The 21,092-nt window shown below is 42.5% G+C and overlaps 1 protein-coding gene across 2 annotated transcripts in view; it reads right to left on the bottom strand.

Moving 5' to 3' along the window:
• Nucleotides 1-643: 643 nt before the first annotated feature.
• The window catches only part of Itgb1 (integrin subunit beta 1), a 48,166-nt gene continuing 27,717 nt past the window's right edge, over nucleotides 644-21,092 (bottom strand). Inside the window, exons 5-17 of one of the 2 annotated variants that reach the window (XM_028887862.2) lie at nucleotides 19,990-20,160; nucleotides 19,192-19,430; nucleotides 16,942-17,097; nucleotides 15,935-16,030; nucleotides 15,567-15,656; nucleotides 13,614-13,754; nucleotides 13,035-13,234; nucleotides 11,291-11,529; nucleotides 10,875-11,097; nucleotides 8,936-9,168; nucleotides 7,686-7,852; nucleotides 6,764-6,844; nucleotides 644-1,809 (exon numbers count right to left, since the gene is read on the bottom strand). In XM_028887862.2, coding sequence (XP_028743695.1) covers nucleotides 6,770-6,844; nucleotides 7,686-7,852; nucleotides 8,936-9,168; nucleotides 10,875-11,097; nucleotides 11,291-11,529; nucleotides 13,035-13,234; nucleotides 13,614-13,754; nucleotides 15,567-15,656; nucleotides 15,935-16,030; nucleotides 16,942-17,097; nucleotides 19,192-19,430; nucleotides 19,990-20,160 — 2,030 coding nt within the window. In that variant the 3' untranslated portion in view covers nucleotides 644-1,809; nucleotides 6,764-6,769. The remainder of the gene's footprint in view (nucleotides 1,810-6,763; nucleotides 6,845-7,685; nucleotides 7,853-8,935; nucleotides 9,169-10,874; nucleotides 11,098-11,290; nucleotides 11,530-13,034; nucleotides 13,235-13,613; nucleotides 13,755-15,566; nucleotides 15,657-15,934; nucleotides 16,031-16,941; nucleotides 17,098-19,191; nucleotides 19,431-19,989; nucleotides 20,161-21,092) is intronic. The other variant, XM_028887863.2, reaches the window with a different exon arrangement.

The following is a 21,092-nucleotide window of genomic DNA, read 5'->3' as shown; positions in this document are numbered from 1 at the left end:
CCCTAACAACTCAGGGAGCCATGGTGGAAACTTCAAACCATTCCTTCCTCATATATCATCCTGTCAACTGTTGCATATCCAAGGAGGAAATAGATACTTCTATTTAAAGTTTTTAAAATATATTATTATTGTGTGTGCATCTGTGGTGGGAGGCACATGCCACAGCACATGTGTGGAGGTCAGATGGTCAGTCTGTGGGGTTGCTTCTCTGCTTCCCCCTTGCATGGGTTCTAAGGACTGACCTGCAATCACCAGCCTCCACAGCAAGAGCTCTTCCCCACCAAGCCATCTTGCCAACCCAAGTCCTTCTAAACCTTACACAAGTGTTTCTATGGAAATACAGTTTTACATTAAAATAAACTAAAACCAGATGGAAGTAAGACTGATTTCCCTAGTTCTTCCTAAGAACAAAAATCTCACCCCTCTCCTAAATATTAGTTCTCTAGCATCTAAGTTCTGCTTAATGTAAGAATGAAACAGCTCCCAACTCCGGGGGACACGAACTGCGATTTGTTCTACAGACTGCTCCCCATGTCTAAAATGAATCACTGTGCCTTAGTAAGCAGATTGAGATGTTTCCCCTTTTAACACATAAAAACTACACACACAAAACTAACAAAAATAGAGAGCCAAAACAAACCACTTAAGTATTTTAGGCCTTTTTATTTTAATAAATAACTTCAGTTAATAGCATTGTCAAAATTAAAAGGCACTTAAAACAAGATTGTGACTAGTGTGAAACAGAGCAAGCTCAGAAGGGAAGGCGCATTCAGAAGGCGCACAGTGGTTGAATCGCTGCTGAGGGGCCTGCCCAGGTCCTGTGGCCCTGCAAGCAGCAGGACAGCTTAGAGTGTTTGTGAAAAAGGCAAATGTACAGCCAAGTAAATGAAAAGGTAATGATACAAAGTCTTAACCCCAAACTGCAAACAGACACATTAAAAGATGAGAGGAGGTGATAAAGGAGCACCAGGAATTAAACAAAAACAGTGAAGTAAAATAAACTAATCCAAAAGGTTCCCGTTCAGCAAATGCTTTGAAAATTATGGCCTTTATGTGAATAGTGCTACGTCAGGGACTCCTTAGCAGAGAAGTTCCCAGGACTTCTATCCAAGCTTGGATTTATAGAGAAGGCATCAGAGTTACGGGATCAAGTACTCATAATGGCACACAGGTTTTAAAGCTAAGTTTTTCCTTCCACCTCTCTGAATTTTCCCAATGGCCTCTGTAGATCAACTGTGTCAAAATTATTTTAACTGGAAACTGTCAGCATACTTGTCTTTCCGATGCATCATTGGGCATGCCCAGCGGGCAGCCAGCAGGCTGAAGCAGGCCCAAGCTGCCAGCCGGACTGCACTTTGGACTCCGTGGAGCAGCCCTGGCTGAGCTCGGTGGCTGGGTGCAGACACTTGTGAGGCTGCTGCTCCAACTCTGCCCTGCCTTCTCCCCAGCAGTGTCACGGGATGCACTAAGAGCCTGATCCCAAGGATCCGGGAGGAAGGGTTAAAAAGGCACACTGTGACCTCAGCTGACAAGGATAAAGATCCTTTCTCAAGTCTTCTGTCAGTCCCTGGCAAGGATTATAACATTATTTTCAAAATAATAAAAAATTAAAAATTATACATATTGTACATTTTCCAAACCTGCACGTGAATGAGCCCCTGGCCACAGAGCCCCAAAGCTACCCTACGTGACTAAGACGACGCTGCTGTGAGCTCGGTGTGGCAAGCTCGGCCTGAGGAGGACTCATTTTCCCTCATACTTCGGATTCACCACAGTTGTCACGGCGCTCTTGTAAATAGGATTTTCACCCTAAAACAAACAAAAATCACCAGTTACTCTCTAAAAATCAGCGTCCCAAAACAATATTAAAAGCTGCAGTTTTCTTAAGAAGTCACTTCCAATGTCCAGTGTCACTGTGTTTAGGTGGCAGAGATCATGTCTGACAGAGAAGTGAACAGGACACCCTTGCCCCAGGAGTCCTGGGCTATTGGAACATTGTGCTCTGTCTCCAGTCCACTATCCCTGGAGAGCTGCATCACAAACGGCCTCCACAGCTGCCATCAGAGGCTCCTCGGAAGGTCTGGTACCCAACCTGAAGAAGCACTGAGGACCTGACTCCACACCCTAATGCAGAGGAGCACTTGATAATCAAACGGGGGCGGCTGGCTTTGTCCCCAGGGAAGGCGCTGTGCTCCTGGGATCGGCTCCAGACCTGACTGATTCCTGGGCATGTCTGTCATTGTCACCCACTGTGCAAACATATGCTAGAATGTTAACTAATTACCATTCTTCGGGAAATCACTAGTCTTCAACAGCCTAAGGATGCTGCGGATCACAGTTGTCTTGAGTGAGGACCACTACGAATTCAGCAAGTGACTCAAAGCCACAAACATTCCTTAAGATTGAACAACGTACTGACGGTGGTGTCTTAAGCAGAGCAATAGCAATCATAATTACACAATCACAACTCTACCCTGGATGAGAGTATAGTATATGGTGTGTGAAGATATGAAATAAGGTGATCTGACAGTTATGTTATATACATGAGAACAGTACTGGAAAGGGAGATTAACATGAGAAGTTTTGGAATACTTTCACAGAGAAACTGACTACAAATAAAGTATTGAAAAACAAATGGAAATATAAACAAAGCAAAGGTATAGAGCAAAGAATGTCATATCTAGGTAGAGATACATACAGTTCATACAACATACATACAATGTGTTCTGAGGTGCTGGGAATGGAACAGAGACAAGAGAGGAAGGCAGTGTGGACTCAGCCCTGAGGGCAAGGTGAGCACCTACAAGATGGCAGCAGCTCTGTGAATACAGTCAGAACAAGAGCACACAGCTGACACTCACTCCCACTCCTCAAAACCTAACTCTTCCGAGCATGGAGGATCTGCGCTGGGATGCGGGCTAGTTTTTGTCAACTTGGCACCAACTACGGTCTCCTTGGGAGAGGGAACCTTAATTAAGGAACTGTCTCCATCATACTGGCCTGTGGACGTCTTTGGGGCATTTTCTTGATTTCTAATTAGTGTAGGAGAGCCCAGCCCACAGACTGGGGGGTGAGGGTGGGTGTCGCCCCTGGGTAGGTAGGCCTGGGCTATATAAGAAAGATAGCTGAGCAAGCGAGGGAAAGTACGCCAGTGCACAGCAGTAAGAATTCCTCTGGTGGTCTCTGCTTCAGTTCCTGCCTCCAGGTTCCTGCCCTGAGTTCTGCTTTGGCTTCCCTGGATGATGGGCTATAACCGGTAAGCCAAGTAAACCCTGCCGTTTGCTTCTCCAGGGTGCCCAGGGTCACAGTGTTTATCACAGCAACACAACACAAACCAGAATAGATGGTTAATGTCAATGTCAATCTAGTGACATAGAAAATCATGTGGGAGATGGGCCGTGTCTGGGGGAGGATTATACTGATTCAGTTAATGAAGGTGGGATGCCCACTGTGGGTAGATTCATTTCCTGAGCTTGAATACTGTATAAAACAGAAAGTGAGCTGAGCCCCAGCCTTTGTCACTCTGTCTTGTGACTCAGATACAATGTGACCAGCTGCCCCAAGCTCCAACTGTGGCTTCTCCACTGTGCAGACTGCACCCTCTAACTGTGAGCCGGAGTACAGCTTTTCTCCGCTGAGCTGCTCATGGAGTGTATTTTATTAGAGCAACAAAAAGTAAGCAACACAAGACCCTGACACAAACACCCCACACTGACAACTAACGCTCAGACTCTCAGATCCTCAGCTCTCGGGCGGCCAGGCCAAGTGCAGCCCTTCACATAGTCACAGCACTCCCCCTTCAGGAAGAGGCTGCCTTCTTGGAAACCCATCTGGGTGGGATACTAGAACTGCTGTTTTCAAATACAGTAAGGCTTTAAAACTTCCATTTAACTGTCTTTAAGTTTATGCACTTAACATAATCTAATATTTAGTGCTTAAGAATTATAAAGGAACAAAACAAAGCAAAACATAAAAAAAGAGAAGTTCAATATTTATTGCCACAAAGTCTAAGGTAGAATTTATATGGAAAAAAAAACTTACCTTTGGAAAAGTTTGCTTTGCTATACACACAAACATATTTATTATTTCAAAGTCCAATCACACAAAAGTTTAACATGCAAGTTAGAGATAAAATTAAACTCACTATGTGTATTAGGCATCAGTTTAAATGGAGGTAAACTAAAGTAATTCAGATTAGTCGAGTCACTCAGGGCACAGCCCCTGCCCAGGAAGCCAAAGCACATTTGCATCTGAGGTGGAAGCTACCCTCGGCCGTGTGTCCGTTTGTCACTCCGAGCAGCTGACAGTGTGGCTGTAAAATGCTATGTACGTGGTGTTTGAGGTATACAATGCACCTGGGGATTTGTAATCCACAGCAGGGAAGGACAGGCCTGATCATCTTTTCAGTGTCCCCACATGGCAGTATTATATGCTCACATAATTACAGTGTCTCCTGATGGTATAATTAATTGGTGGGAAACCTTGGTCCCATATCACAAAAATGTTTTTGTATGATTTTTTTCTGACCTATTGACTCTCATTAATTTTTATTGTTAATTTCTACTATAATTTTTATTAAGAAAACATCTTAGGCTATATAATCTATAGCCATAAATTTTCCTACATTTCAATAATATGCAAATAAAATTTAAGAAACCCTTGCTTTTTTAATTGTTTGAAATCCTTATTTTAGCTGAAGAAGGTATACTATAGCTAAAAATTAAATCAAGAATATAAACATTAAGTATAAATAGTAACTACTGATTATTTACCCAAAGTGCCATTAAATGTACAGAAAGGGCAAATATTCACCTCAGTAAAACAAGTGCAAATTCTTCTGTGAGAAGTAACTATATGAAATTGTTAATACCTGACTGTTTCCACAAAGGAAAGAAATAAATAAAAACCCTAGTAATTTGACTAGCTAATCAGTTTTCCTACTTCTGTAAAGTGAGACTGAAAGAACCCATCAAGTTCTCAAATACATGTGAGCTTGACAATAACTTTCTACCAACAAGCTAAACCTTTAATAAAACTTTCTTAGCAATAAAAGAGATCCAGCAAGTCATGATTTCTAGTATTATTGCTACTTCCTGTGTCCCTTAAACATACAAAACATGCCCATAATTGGAGTTTCCTGCAAGTCCATTTTTATTAATTGATTGATTCATGACTGAGTAATTATAGGGCTGGGGATGGAACTGCAGGCCTCCCACAACACATCTGCACCCCTCAATTTTGCTTTCCAAGTTCACTAACAGGTAAGTAATCCTAACAGCAGTGCTAAGTTCTGTGTAGGAAAGTGATCCCCCAGGATGCTTGCCCAGCAGCATTGCCCCAAGTCACATCAGAGTCCAAGCGGGCAGCTCTGTGAAGTGCTCTATTCCTTCCTAACCAGGTAACCCTCTCCTAAAGAATGCAGCTGCTAACCTGCTAACAGGTGCAGAGCAGAGGACAGGGAATAAGTACTGGAATCCCACAGTCTGACTTGAATCTCATTTCACTAACCCTCTGTATGAACTTGGCTTCTCTGCCTTACTCTTCTGTTATATAAAATGGGAATAAAGATAGTTCCCACTATTTTATGATTAACAAAGAATACGGGGTACTGAGAAACATTCCTGAAACACAGGAAGACCCTGTAGCTATCACCAACACTATCACTGTCTACAGAAAGTGGAGATGAGAAAACATGAATCCTCCCAGGCTCTATCCAATCTGAGAAAAGAATTTGATACTAATGCAACCCTTTTTACGGGAGAGTTTTTTGTTTTTTAAGATTTATTTATTTATGTGTAAGAGTGCTCTATTTGCATGCATGACTTTATGCCAGAAGAGGGCATCAGACCACACTGTAGATGGCTGTGAGCCACCATGTGGGTGCTGGGAACTAAACTCAGGACCTCTGGAAGAGCAGACAGTGCTCTAACTGCTGAGCCATCTCTCCAGCCCAGGTAGAGTTTTAAGAGAGGCAAAAAGGGGTGTGTCTCTGTGAATTCAAGTCCTGCCTGGTCTACACAGCAAGTTCCAGGCTAACCAGGGCTACAAATAAGGCACTGTCAAGCAAAAATTAAATAAAAAATAAGCGACAAAAATTTTCAGTTTTAAACTTGGAAGTCAGAACCATTTAATAACTAGTAAGAAACATACAGCGGTATTTCGCTTCTCAGTGGAATTCCCACATAATCAAGAACTAAAAACTCTCAGAATCTTTCTAGAATGGGTAATATGAATTGTAACTGTGAACAATACAAACACTACACTATGGTTTTAGCCTTGGTTTTGCAATTTTGATTTCACATTCCATTTCACTATTCAAATCCAAGAGGTGATTCACTATGTAACGACCTTCTAAAATAGGACTGTATCGGAGATTGGGTGGACTGTACTCCAACTGCCTCATATAGCCACCCCATGTGACAGTTAACAGCATTAACCCCCCCCACTCCCCACCCCAAAGATAAGAAGGGCAGCCCCAGCAGGTGACAGAGCTCAGGGCTGCTCTGTTCACTAAGCAGAAGGCCTAGGGCTGAGCAGGCTGCCTGGCTGCAAACGTTCTCTTCTCTCCACCAACATGGAGGCTGCTTCTCTAGCTATATTTTGTAAAGTCCTTCCAAGCACTAAGTTAACACATGAGAGAAGCCACAGACAGCCATACACATGAAGGCAAACACGAGCAGCAGGAATGCTGAGACACACACAAGGTGCAGTAGTGAAGACACAAGTCCACATGCGAGGATAGAAAGTGGAAGGAAATACGAACGGCAACTCAGAGACCAGCTTTACGTCCATAGTTTGGATTCTTGAAATTATTAATAGGACTCTTGTAAATCGGATTTTCTTGCTAAAGTGAAAGAAATAGTTTCTAGTGATTTCATCAGAAAGAAAATTGGTATGTAGTGTGTATAAATACCATAAAATGAAACTCTATTTCTACACTTCTGAAATTTCTAAGTTTTAAAAAAACCTAACCTAACTGTAGTAAAAGGCACATGACTATTTGTACTTGCAATTTAAGAATACTGACTGAAGACATCAACTCTTTCTTGTGTCAAAATGTGAATAGATAAGGGCCAACATTTGGCCAACCACCTGACTCTATTCTGAAAGCACTGAATTAGCACACACCAGTCAAAGCCTGTGTTTCTATTAAGTAAGTTTTACAGACATACAATCGGAACAGAACAAAATATACCTTAAGTTCAGACCAAGTATTTCCAAATGCACAAACACACCTACTATAGAACTCATCCCAAGAAGGGCCCAAGAGGGCCTTCTGGTCACCCTCCCATCATTCTATCCCCAGAACCACTGATTGGTTGTGTTTCCCAGAAGTCATATGAAGAGAATCATGTTGGATGCATGTAGTGGGGATTGGGAGGTTCTTTCTTTAGTTGAGACACTGGTGAAGTCACTTGAGATTCTATTTTACAGTAGACAAATGAGCAGAGTGTATCAGACCTATTAAAGAACTAAAAACACTGGCCACTACATATGTAGAATATATATCCTCATAAATGTTTTACTGCAAGAAGAAGCTTCTAGTTTTCAGCAAATGCAAACTCTCTGAATAATGAACTTTGGGGAATGAAATATTAAAGAGGACTTTAAAGGTCAGTTTCACCGTTAAAGTTACATATACTTCATGAGCCAACCTACTTCTCAGTAGCTGTTTCATAACTTACCGTGTCCCATTTAGCATTCATTTTCTCCTTTTCAAATTTAGCAAATTCTCTTCTGTCATGGATTATCATTAAAAGCTTCCAAATAAGCAGCAAGGCAAGGCCAATGAGAACAATCCCAGCAACCACACCTGCTACAATTGGAATGATGTCAGGACCAGTAGGACAGTCTGCAAATGAAAAGGTTAAAGGTGAGCATACAAGGACTGAGTATACACAAAGTTCTCATGACCACAAAGAGCCTGCTGGGATCTTACAAAATTAATAGTACTAAAAACTCAAGAGACTGCACACTACCCCCAAAACCTATCTAAAAGCTACTAGGTTATAGGACCGGTGTGGTGGCATGTACCTTTAATCTCAAGACACAGGTGGATTTCTATGAGTTTGAGGCCAGCCTGAACTACATAGTGAGACCCTGTCTCAAACAAACAAACTACTAAGGTTCCAACAAGGGAACTTACAAGACAACAGGAAATACAATCATCAAGTCATTTATTTGGGGGTTATAGAATATATTTCCTTCCCTAAAGACTGAAATATTTAAGAATCCTAACAGCATCAAAAATGATGACAAGCTTATATGTAATTAAGAAGATTATGTTCTCTGGGCAGTGGTGGTGCTCACCTTTAATCCCAGCACTCGGGAAGCAGAGCCAGGCGGATCTCTGTGAGTTCGAGGCCAGCCTGATCTACAAAGTGAGTCGTCCCCCGCCCACCCCCCCCACAAGAAATATATTTCTTTTTTTTTTAAACTAAAAAGTTGGACAGTTTTTGTAACATTAAGCAGATGCTTATCATATGCTCTAAAATATGTTCACCCAAAAAAAAAAAAAAAAAAAAACAAAAAACAAAAAACAAAACTATGCACTAATAATAAAGAATGACAAAGAATCTACAAAGGCTACTAGGAAAAAAAAGGTAAAATGTGCTTAATTTGGGGGAAGTTGAACAAATTCAACATCAGTAACATCTTTAAGAAAACCTCTCCCAATACCTAAAGCTGAATTGAACTCAGATTTAAGTAAGTATCACAACATTGTTGTGTCTATGGACAGATTATTGCATTTAGTGTTTAAGTGCTCCACTCAGGAAACTTCAAACTTGATCTCTGTCCTCCTTGGTTGTTATATAATTAGCTAAACTCTACCTTAAGCTTTGAGAGAGAACTTAAATAGTAAGAACCCAGGCTGTCTGTGATGTCAGAGGCCAGCAATAAGCCAGCACAGAAGCAAGGCATCTCCCCACTTCACCTGGAGTCTCCACCACATGCACGATGGCTTCGTTGTTGCCATTCACCGAGTAGGTGAAGTAGAACCAGCAGTCATCCACGTCCTTCTCCTTGCAGTGGGTCACGGGGTAGACCTGCACCGGCTGGGGCAGCTTGTCTCTGCTTTCCACCTTCGTGAGGTTGAAGTGGGAGCACTCCTGCGCACACGTGTCTTTCTTTTCTCCTTTATTGAAGGCTCTGCACTGAACACATTCTCTAAGACAGAAATCGGTACACTTAGCATGTCGTAAGATGTGTTTAGAGTACTTCACAGGCTAAACTAATGGCCACACCGATCTGAGGGCAGCGTAAGCTCAGAGGGAATAGAGGCAATGGGTTCCACAAGAGAGCCCCATTTTCAGCAGCCTCAGCCAAGCTGAGGCCAGCACCATCCTGGGTGGCAAAGCTGCTGTCCAAAAGGAAGGGGCAAATAAGGTGTTCTCCAGACCCACCCTGGACCAAGTCCACTGGCGGCAAAGCACCCAAGAAGCTACAGAGCTGCCTGCAAGCACTTGTCCTCCACTGGCCGAATACAGAACTTCAGTAAAGGCCAGTGCCCATGGGGCCTGGTAACACCAGGCCTTATCAAGGGTTCACCCAACATCTGACCCACAAACCTTACTTCCTATTGGCTACAGACCTGACGTCCACAGCACAGCTGTGGGTGCTGTGCAGATGCCAGGGAGGCCTACACAGTGGATTCCTTTTGTAAAGACACCCACATGTCCATGACAAACCTGTAACAGGTATCCCCAAGACCACCAACTAGCATACTGCAGACCTGGGGGACAGATGTAAAAATCTATCTGAGCCCTTGGTGGTGTGAAGCATGGGTCCCAGCAGTCCAGCATGGGGAGCTGAGGCAGAGGCATCTCAAGTTCAAGGATAGCCCATGCTCAATAGCAAGGTCTCTCATTCTAAACTGTATGTAAATTTTATAAAAAGTATTAACGTGATTCAACACGTTTCAGTGAACAAACCAGCAGTTGAGCTTTATAACAATTATAAGTAAACCGAATCCATTTTCCAAGTCAATGCTAACACTTGGATTTTTCTTACAATAAATTTCCCATTAATAAGTTTAAAAAAAAAAAATGCTAGTCTCCAAAATGATAATTAAATCACAATAAAAAAATAAAGGTGGGGCTGGGAAGATGGTTTAGTTCGTAAGGTGTCTGCCTCACAAGCAGGAGGCCCTGAGTTCAGATCACTAGAACCCACATAAAAGGCCAGGCATGAGGGCACACGTTTGTAATTCCAGGGAGGGAAAAAGAGTAGGTGGATTCTTGTCCTAGCCTACTCGACAAAGCTCCAGGTAAATGAAAAACCCTGTGGTAAACAAAGGTAGAAGCTCCTGAGAAACAACTACCCAAGGTTGTCTGACCTCCATGCACACATACACATGTGTGTATACCCACCTCCATGACATAAAGTACAGGTAACAAAACTGGACCTATGTCATACATTAAATATGTAACATAAAACCACAATAACTTACGCAATATATTATTAGTGTAATAGTTTACTAAGGAGAAAAACCTTCCATTCTGAGACAAAGGTAGCAACTAGGCCAGAGAATGCCTCTGTGATAGAGCTCAGAGCTCTATCCCTGCCACTAAAGCTTAAAAATGAACAATAGTAGTGCCGATTACATAAAGTAACATCACAGACTCATCATATAGTGACTTCAGATTAAAATCAAAAACAAAAACCCAGCACACCTCACATGACACTTCAGTGTTACACAATCCACACTCACTATGAAGAAATTTTAGGACATAAAAACTGGGCTACAGGAAAAGCAGCAAATGTTCTCCTTGAAGTGTAGTGTGCTGGCACTCTCCTTTGGCTCTTGTGATACAACAACAGATGCGGGGTCAGCAAAATGACAGTAACTATGGCAACAGCTAGGCAGTACTTACTTGTGCTCTGCACAGACACCAAGGCACGTCTGACACGTCTCACAGGTTGGCCCTTGAAACTTGGGATCTGTGCACTTACAGGCACCACACTCACAGACGCCCCGGCCATTGCAGATCTGACCATTTGTTGCTACACATGGAGCAGTGTCCAAGGAACAGTCACATGCACTGCCAGTGTAATTGGGATAGCATTCACACACACGACACCTGCAAACACCATTTCCTGCAACAAAAATATCGTTTTTCAAAATTATGATAAAATGTACCATCGCAATTCTCATACCACAGAGAAAGCAAGTCTAATGGAAGGCCTGCCCTGACTGCTGCCCCTTTCTGTGTGTTCACCCGGTGTCTCTGGAGATAGCTGACCTCACCAGAGGACCTGCACTGTATAGCTACTACTGGTGCTTACTCACCCCCACAAATTAAGCCATTGGATCTATCACAGTTGAAGTTATCACACTCGCAGAATTTGCCAGAGTAAATTTCATTTGTATTATCTCTCTTCCTACACACACACTGTCCGCAGACACATTCTCCATTGTTGCTGCAGATTTCTGAGCTGTTCTCTTTCCTGCAGTAAGCATCCATGTCTTCACTGTTTACTTCATCTGTGCTACATTCACAGTGCCTCCCAACACGCCCCTCATTGCACCTGTGGAAAGATCCAAACACAGCCACATAAAGCAAAATGTAACAATCTCCTCACACTAGCAAAGTATCAGGTAAAGACGGCCACCCCACACATGCAGACATGAGAGAAGTGCACTGTGTTTACACACACATACACATGCATACACACAGCAGCAACTCAAGTTCTTATGGAACACAGCCTCGGGGAAATTCATCTTCAGCAAGGAACCATTCTAACCAAAATGAAAACACTCTAGCAACAAACAAGCAAGCAAAACATATGGAAAAGTAAAACAACTCATTTTTCAGGAAATAAGGTTCTTTGTAGACTAGCTGGCTTTGAAACCAAGAGATCTGCCTGCCTCTGCCTCCCCAGTGCTGGGATTAAAAGTGTAACATCACTACGCCCTGCCTAAAAAGACCTTAATTACTCAAATAAGATATATACAACACATAAAAATACAATATTTACATTATTAGTTAATGGGCAACTAAAAATTGATGGTAGCCAGACTATGGTTGCACACACCTTTAATTCCAGCACTGGGGGGGGGGGGGGGGGGAGCAGGCAGATCTCTGTGAATTCAAGGCCAGCCTGGTCTACAAAACAAGTTCCAGGATAGCCCAGGCTGTTACACAGAGAAACCCTATCTTGGGGGGGGGGGGCAACTTAAAACTGATAGCTGTTCATTTTTCTTGGGCCAATAATCAAAACCACAGTGATGTAGGACTGACATTTAGATTTAAATGTTCTATTATTTTAAAGAAAAGGCTGTATTATGAACACAATTTAATTTTTAATTTAAAAAGTAGCCAAGGGGGCTGGTGAGAAGGCTCAGGGGATAAAGGTACTTGCCACCAAATCTGACAACCTGAATTCAATCCCTGGGATTGACATGGTAGATGGACGACCAACTCCCAAAACTGTCTTCACCTCCACAAGCCTGCCATGACATGTGGGTGTGTACACACACACACACACACACACACACACACACACACACACACACACAGACAAATAAATAAATGTACACTTTTTAAATACTGTTTTCTCCTTATCCCAGCAATACAAAATTAATGCAGTACAAGGTAAGCATTGCTTTTCCTTGCTAACTAATTCATAGACAAAACTGTCAGTTACACTAGCAGTATTGGCTTCTGCCTATAACCTAAGTACTAAGACAGTGGAATCATAGGCTTGGGGTCATCCTAGGCTACAAAGCATGATCCTTTCTCAAAGTAAAATAGAATTTAAAAAGAAAGTCGCCCCTACCAGTTTCACCGTTTCTAGGAAACATATTCCTGTCTTTTTTTTTCCCCATGTGTGTTTTGCTGCAGAGAACTGGGGCTGCCATCAGGAAAGCAAAGCCCAAAGGCTGCCCTGAGAACCTGGGACACACGGCTTCCCTAGCTAAAGCTTCACTGTGGAGAACAGAGAGATCCTAGTTTTATGATCTGATTTTCTACAGGCTCCCCAGTCAGGCTGCCTAGAATGTGTGTGTCCTGCTGCAGCAAGGCTGCACTCACCTGCAGGCTCCACACTCAAATGTCCCGTTCCCCTCGTGGCACTTGGGACTTGCTGGGATGCCATGGCTTTGGCAATCGCACTTGCAGATGAACTGAAGAATAACCTCTACTTCTTCGGTGAAGCCCAGAGGCTTAATTTTAATGGTTTCAGACTCCTTATTTGGACATTTATTTGCAGTTATACTTATTTCAAACTGAACCTTAAAGGGGAAAAAATTAGATTAACAAACTTAACAATGAATATAAAAAATATTTCAAAAACTGTTTAATTTTTCTCATATAAAAATTAATTTTTTTAACTTTGTAAGATTAATTTATGTGTATGGTGTTTTGCCTGCATGCGTATCTGGCACCATGTACATACAGTGCCCACAGAGGTCAGAAGAGGGCATCAGATCCCCTGGAACTGGAGTTATAGGTGGCTGTGAGCCACCATGACCATATCGATGCTGGGGATCAAACCCTGGTTTTCTGCAAGAACAACCAATGTTCTTAACCACAGAGCCATCTCTCCAGCCCCAAAATTAAATCTTTTTACACATATCTTTTCTTTTCACAGAAAATGCTTACACAACATACCTCATCTCCAATGGAGATGTTGGAACACTTTCGTCCATTTTCTCCTGTCCCGTTCACCCCATTCTTGCAGTAGGATTTGTAATTTACTGTTACTCCTTCTGGCAACTTGCTGTTTTCCAGAATGACTTCTGAAGAAAGGGACTAAAAGAAAGACTAACCATGAACAGGGAGGTAAAATAAACTATGACTTGAACACACACGAAGAAACCAATGGATGGAATGAGATGTTATAAAAATATTATCGTTTCAATACAGTTCAATCTAACAGGGTGTTAAAAGATCTAAAGTAACTGACTCTTAAAAAGGGTCCAACCTCCAAAATAATGCAGACAATGTAAAAGTGTTTCTTTTTATTATTCAGCTAAAATTCGAATGATGTCAGAGCAAATGGCCTGATTATGAGGAATCCTAAGAACACAGAACACAAACTTGCTGTGTTCATAAGTCTCACACAGCTATCCACAGCTTTCCTCTGGCCTACCCCCTTCCAGCTAACTAGAGACCAGACAACAGAACACACAAGTTTACTCGGGACCACTCTTATCTTGTCACCTGGTACAGCCTCTAGAGCCTGAAGAATTGGAGATTAGCTCCATGCTCATCAATGCCCAGCAGCCCAGGCCCTGGGCTTGGTTCTCAGCACTACAAAGATAAAATCTGGCCACAGCCGACAAGCCAGAGTGCAGCCAGTGCTTCTTTACAAGAGCAGACATCTCAGGACAGTGAGCAGTGAGGAAAACAACCTCTCAAGACAGACAAAGGCTGGAACGGGAGGATGTGAAACAACTAAAATCTTCTGTCTTTGCCAACCCCCTCTGAGTCAAGTCTTTCCAAAATGTCTTGGCACGCTAGGCACGAAAGCCGGGAATGATGGAACACACCTGGGAGGTGGAGGCAGAAACATCACAAGTTCAGATCCTGAGGAGTCATAGCAGCCTGGGCCACATGATACTGTCTCAAAAAATTCTAGGGCTGGCAAGATGGATCAGAGTGTAAAAGGTGGCAAGCTTGCGACCTGAGTTTGATCCCAAATCCACATGGTAGCAGAGAACTAACTCGCACAAGTTATCCTGTGACCTACACACACACACACACACACACACACACACACACACACACACACACATGCATGCATCCTCTCCCCCCTCCCCCCTCCCTCCCTCTATCTATCTAGGTCAAAAAAATTTTTAATCTAAATTTAACCTACCAAAGACTGGAGACCTAGGAAATGTGCATATAGTGCATAACAGTCACCACAAAACTCCAGGTGCCCGTGGGTCATTTTAAATGACCGCTGCTGGTACTTACTGGGAATCATCACAGGCATTCTGACTTAAGCTCCCAAATGGAGAGAATTCTGCTAGTTTGAGTCCCCAAATGGTATGCCTACGTATGTACATACATATAAGAGTGTGTGACTACTACTGAAAAAAGAAAAGCATGTCCTTTAAGTTTGTCTTTTGAAAAAGAAGTAAAAAAAAATCCTTCTCAGGCATCATCCATCAAAAAGGAGAATTCAGCCAGGCACAATGGTACACGTCTTTCATCCCAGCACTTGGGAGGCAGAAGCAGGTGTATCGCTGTGAGTTCAAAATGTGAGTTCAAAGCCAGTTTGGGCTACATAGTGAGTTTCAAGTCAGCCAGGGCTATATACAAAGACCCTATGGGGGGGGGGGGGGGAAGCTGTGTACATCCAAATAGTTGTGTTTTACTCTTGTTCCAACTAGGAGATAAATGGCCTAAACAAGAACTTGGAAATTACCCATAGCCTTTACCTAAATATTAGTGTTTTGTTTAAATTACGCTTTCATAAGACTAAGACAATATCAAGTTTTTTCCTCGAGGCATGGGATTTAAACCATGTTTTGCCCTGCCCCTTCAGCTTGCTGCAGTGTGTATACAGGTGTTTCCTTAGGCACGGTGTGACGCTGCCAGCGTTTAGAGTACACTCACATTGTAGGCATCAATGATCAGCTGGATCACGTTACTGGAGTTTCCAGACAGTGTACCCACTGCTGACTTAGGAATCAAATTCTTCAATTCCTACAATTAAACATAAATATTATCTACTCAACCAAGTAGAATCCACTGAAAAGTAACAATTCTTTTGACACCTTGGGTCTCTATTCATTTCCTAAGCATCTTTCAAAGTCAAATCAAAAAAAGGTAACAATCGTAATAATATGAGATTAAAATGAACATAAACAATGTTTGTCAAATTTAGTCTGGCTACCTGGTAGCATTTTCCTACATTTCAAAGACATAATTCTGCTACTAATAACTAAACAATAGGGAAAATCTAGAACTTTCATTCTTTTTACCTTGTAAACAGGCTGAAACTCTTCAGTAACTGCAAAGATTGTCTGAATGTTATTTTCGCTTAGTTTCTGGACAAGGTGAGCAATTGAGGGGTAATCCTAAGGAATTAAGTAACATAATTTAGTATATAAATACACTGTATAATCAATGACAGCCCAGACTGGATTCCCAACTAAGATTACAGTATTTGAGTTGATATGCATTCATAACCAAATACAACTACTTTTAAGTAAGAATATCAAACATCAAATATCAAATAATTGCTGCGCTGGGTCGCGTGTATATTTAAATTCTTCTCTTTTATGTATGTTTGAGTACTTCCATGTTTTAAGAGATTTTATATAATTTATTTTTATGTTCATTGGTATTTTGCCTGCATGTATGTATGGGGTGGGGGGCAGTCAGAGCCTGCAACTGGAGTTACAGACAAGTGTGAGCTACCATGTAGGTACTAGTAATTGAACCAGGGTCCTCTAAAGAGCGGCCAGTGCACTTAACTGCTGAGCCATCTCTCCAGACCCATTTTAAGAGGTTTTAAATGTGAGACAATCTATGTACATTAAATGTGAGGACGGTGAAGTTAACGAATAAAAAATAAAGGATCCTGTTATCTAGCACTTAAGACCAAGATTCACCAATACTGGATTACTCCTAGACCATGGGTGATTTGTCTGTATTTACTTCCAATGAAAGCCAGAGTGCATATTTTTAAGTGATATCCATAAGATATAGAGGGTAAGCCTACTTAAAATGTACATTTAGAAACATGACCAGGAACTTGACAAATGATGTATGCAAACGAGGAACCAGATGGTTCTCAGCACCCCTGCCACCCAGACAGAACAGCACAATGCCAGAGTTTCACAAACAGCAATGCAGCTCTCCCGGCAGTCAGCAGGGCCCACACTTGCCAAAATAAGAAAGCTGCAAACCCACTGTCCCACACGCTCAGTATTACACACTAAAATCCACCAGAGCCCACTCACTAGGTGAGGGCTTCAGTACTTACATAGTAATGGCTCATTGTATATACGTTATTTTCCAGGTGACACTGGCCATCGTTTGGTAAAACAATACCACCAAGTTTCCCATCTCCAGCAAAGTGAAACCCGGCATCCGTGGAAAACACCAGCAGTCGTGTTACATTCCTCCAGCCAATCAGTGACTAAAACAAGAAGAGGTCAACCGTCAACACTGCTCATAGTAACTCAACCTAAATCCTTTCAGCTGCACTGCACTTTTAACCTAATTCTGTATCACTGTCTTTCTCGTCCATGCTAATGTTGCGATCAGAGCAGAGCCTACACGATCCTCCTCCAGCACTTCATAGCTGCCTCTTGCTGGTCATCCATCATGACATCTCAGTTCAGAGCCTGCCTTTAGGGGGACCTGAGTATGTGATGAATTTACATAGAGAGACAGAGTCCACACCTGCCGGTCCCGTCTCCGCCCACCCTGATGTGCACCCCTGCTGCCTACTACACCATATGATTCCTTTACCGGCCCTCTCCTCTATACTAGGCTTTACTGAAACATGCTTTCATGCAACCCACGCTAGCCTCAAACTTACTACTTAGCTGAGGATGGCCTTGAACTTTCAACCCCCCTACCCCTAACTCTCGAGTGCTGGGGCTGCAGACTTATGCAAACATGCCTACCTTCCTTTTCTTACTGCGGGAAAATCTGTTAAAGAACTTGACTTCATTCTAGCTCATGAAATCAGTTCATTTATGTAATTTCACTAGCTTATTCAACAAATAATGTAAGTAATATGAAAATCCTCTTCTATTATGGGAAAATACACTTTTTTCCTAAATTTAAACTGACTCAACATGTTTGTAAATTCTTTGAAGGTAGAAATTAAGTTTCTTTTTTCTTCCTTCTTTTTCTTAATTGTTGTTTTTTGTTTGTCTGTTCGTTTGTTTGAGACAGGGTTCTCTGTGTAGCCCTGGCTGTCCTGGTCTGTAGACCAGGCTGGCCTCTGACTCACAGAGATCCACCCGCCTCTGTCTCCTGAGTGCCGGGATTAAAGGCCGAAACTTTCCTGACTCTAATCACCTTCCAAAGGCAGGCTACCTGCTCTGTCCCTGAGGTACAACAACTGCAGCAAGAGCAGCAGCCGGAGTGGGAGTGGCGTGAGCATTAGTTTCATCCTGTTAGTTAAAGCAGAGGCAGCCCAGAAAATGTTACCAACAAAGAAAGCTTTTTAGAGAGGATATGTGGAATACTACTTCTTTAAACTACAAGCACTCCACAGACAAGTCCAAAGTAAAGACAGTGGTCAGTTACGTGCTGAGTGTCTCTGTGGACTTCACCCAGATCACTGCAATGGTATCTTACCACTGTCCTATGAGCTGTTGTGATCCTTTCCAGAAGACACAGCTCCAATGACACCAAGTCACTGTCTGGGAGCAGGAAGGACAGAAAAATCCTCCCTCCACACTCCCACAGTGCTTTACTTACTATCTGGGATACCCACACTCCCCCTTTACTACAGTAAGTACTCCAGACTAGCTTTCTTGACATAACAATGTTTCCTACTCTTGGTCTCAGTTCTCATTAAGAGATCACTGAGGGTCTGGGGTGGTAGAGCACACCTGTAATCCCAGGACTCAGGCAGCAGAGACAAATACATCTCTACAAGTTCAAGGGTAGCCTGGGTTACACAGCAAGACATGTCTCAAAAAAACAAAACAAAATCAATCAAAAATACCCATGGATGATAAATAGTGGTCCCTAGTCCAATAGAAAATAGGCTTACTAACCCTGAAAACCTTACAAGTAAACCACAAACATTTCATTTCTCCTTTTATTACAAGCATACGCTGTCATATAGCTCAATCAGGCCTTTGAAAGTTCTTTCCTTTTATTATTAAGACAAAAGAGGAAGATGTCTCAAAGGCAAAAGCAGAGCACAAAACTGCCCTGAGGAACATGGTGTGATGCACTATTCCACACAGCATGTTCAGTGCCTAGTGCCACCCCAGGCATATCAGTGACATCTCCAGTACGGAGCCACCAAGTTAGGACACCTCAGCCTCTTCCAAAAATCCAAATCAGCTAAAGTCTATGCTCCAGTTTTGAATGAATAAAACGGAGAAAGCAGCAGCGGAGGGGAACTTAAAAGACTGACAGCAGTACCCCAGAGCGATCGTGTAACAGCAGCTTAAGGTCGTTTTGTTCTAACTTTTTACCACTGGTGAAAACACACTTAAATCCCGGCAGAGAATGCCAACAGTCCCCTGTAGAAACCACTTACCCCACACACTGCAACCTGCATGATTGCATCAAAACCACCTTCTGGAGAGTCCAAGTTTCCAGATATGCGCTGCTGACCGACCAGTTTATTGAAATACTCTCCTCTGTCAGTAAGACTGAGCACATTCTTGTAGCTAAATGGGCTGGTGCAGTTCTGTTCACTCGTGCAAGGGTTTCTGAGCTTTGCTGGGGTTGTACTAATATACGGCATCACAGTTTTCTCCACAAATGAGCCAAAGCCTAGAGAAAAGAATGCACTTGGATAGGTGAAATGGGCAGATAAACTCACAACACTTTTAATTGATGTTTATTTATTTATTTAAGGGGAGGGCGCGCACACAAAGCCCACAATGCACGTCTGGAGGTTAGAGGACAACTTGCAGGTGTTAGTTTAGAGACTGAACTCAGTCACCAGGCTTGGAGGCAGGGCCTTTAACCACTGAGCCATTTCACCAAGTCTAAACACACATCTTTTTCTAAAGCCCGGGATGGAGGCTGCAAAGACTGCGCCGTGGGCAGGAGCTCGTGCTGAACCAGCACGAGGATGAAATCAGATCCAGCACCCAGCAAAATGCCAGGTGCAGTCACACACACCTGCACCCCAGCACTGCTGCAGAAGAGGTAGGAAGATTACAGGCCACCAACCTAACTTAGCAGTGATAAACCATGTCTCATAGACATGAGACAGACGGTGATAGAGCAAGATACTCAACATCCTGCTCCGTATACATGCAGAAGCCTACACACACACACACACACACACACACACACAGGCAAACTATGTTCCAAACATTCCTACCAATTCGGAAGTCTGAAGTAATCCTCCTCATTTCATTCATCAGATCTGTCCCAAGACTCTTTACATTCTCCAGATCATCTTTCATAGAGTAGGAGAGATCCATAAGGTAGTAGAGATCAATGGGGTAGTCTTCAGCCCTCTTGAATTTTAGTGTAAACTTCTGTGGTTCTCCTAATTAAACAGATTCAAAATTGAGATTAGGTAGCCAGTAATCAAAATCAATTAGAAAAATAGAAAGTCCAATTTACATGTTCAGAACTAGTCCCTAAGAATTCTGTTAGAGCCTCAACAGGCACACACTTGATTTCATTTAACAAACTACATAAAACACCAAGACTTGGGGGGAAAAATGAATGCAACACCCCCTACCAGTAACCCCTAAGACACTAATAATTCTGCTACAGTTTGGATCTGCCCATGTGTTGGCACCAACAGGAGGAGGTTCGAAGTTTGAGAGGTGGGGACCAGCAGGAAGTTTGGGTTACAGTGATGTGCGCTGGAGTCTATAAGACCTCCTCGCTGTAGTATCACCTGCCAGATGCCTCACCACAACATATCTATCACCTCAACACAAGCTTAGCACCAGGCCACTCCCCTAGATGGAAACTTCCAAAACTATGGGCCCAAACAAGCTTTTTCTTCTTACAAGTTATTTCAAGTAGTTGTTACTGTAATCACAAGCTGATCCAAACACAAATTTATGAGGAAAACAGAACACCATAAACATTGGCAGAATGAAAGCAAAGCACACTATAGAGTCCAATGGACAAATAGAAATTAAAATTAGGAGGGGGTGTTCTCTGTATAAAAAGACACTGCTAATGTTAGGTGAATAACAATCTAATTTTTAAAAAGACACTGCTAATGTTAGGTGAATAACAATTAGTTTTTTCTTTTCTTTTTTTTTGGGGGGGGGGCTTCAAGACAGGATTTCTCTGTGTAGTTTTGGTGCCTGTTCTGGATCATCACTCTGTGGACCAGGCCTGCCTCTGCCTCCCAAGTGCTGGGATTAAAGGCGTGCAGCCCCCGATGCTCAGCTCACAATCTAGTTTGACTTAAGAGTTATAAAAATAAGTTACAGGGGCCAGGTGGTAGTAGCCCAT

Source organism: Peromyscus leucopus, chromosome 5 (assembly GCF_004664715.2).
Source record: "Peromyscus leucopus breed LL Stock chromosome 5, UCI_PerLeu_2.1, whole genome shotgun sequence".
Taxonomy (NCBI): Eukaryota; Metazoa; Chordata; class Mammalia; order Rodentia; family Cricetidae; genus Peromyscus; species Peromyscus leucopus.
The sequence above is the reverse complement of the archived record's forward strand: the minus strand, read 5'-3'. Positions and strand labels throughout refer to the sequence as shown.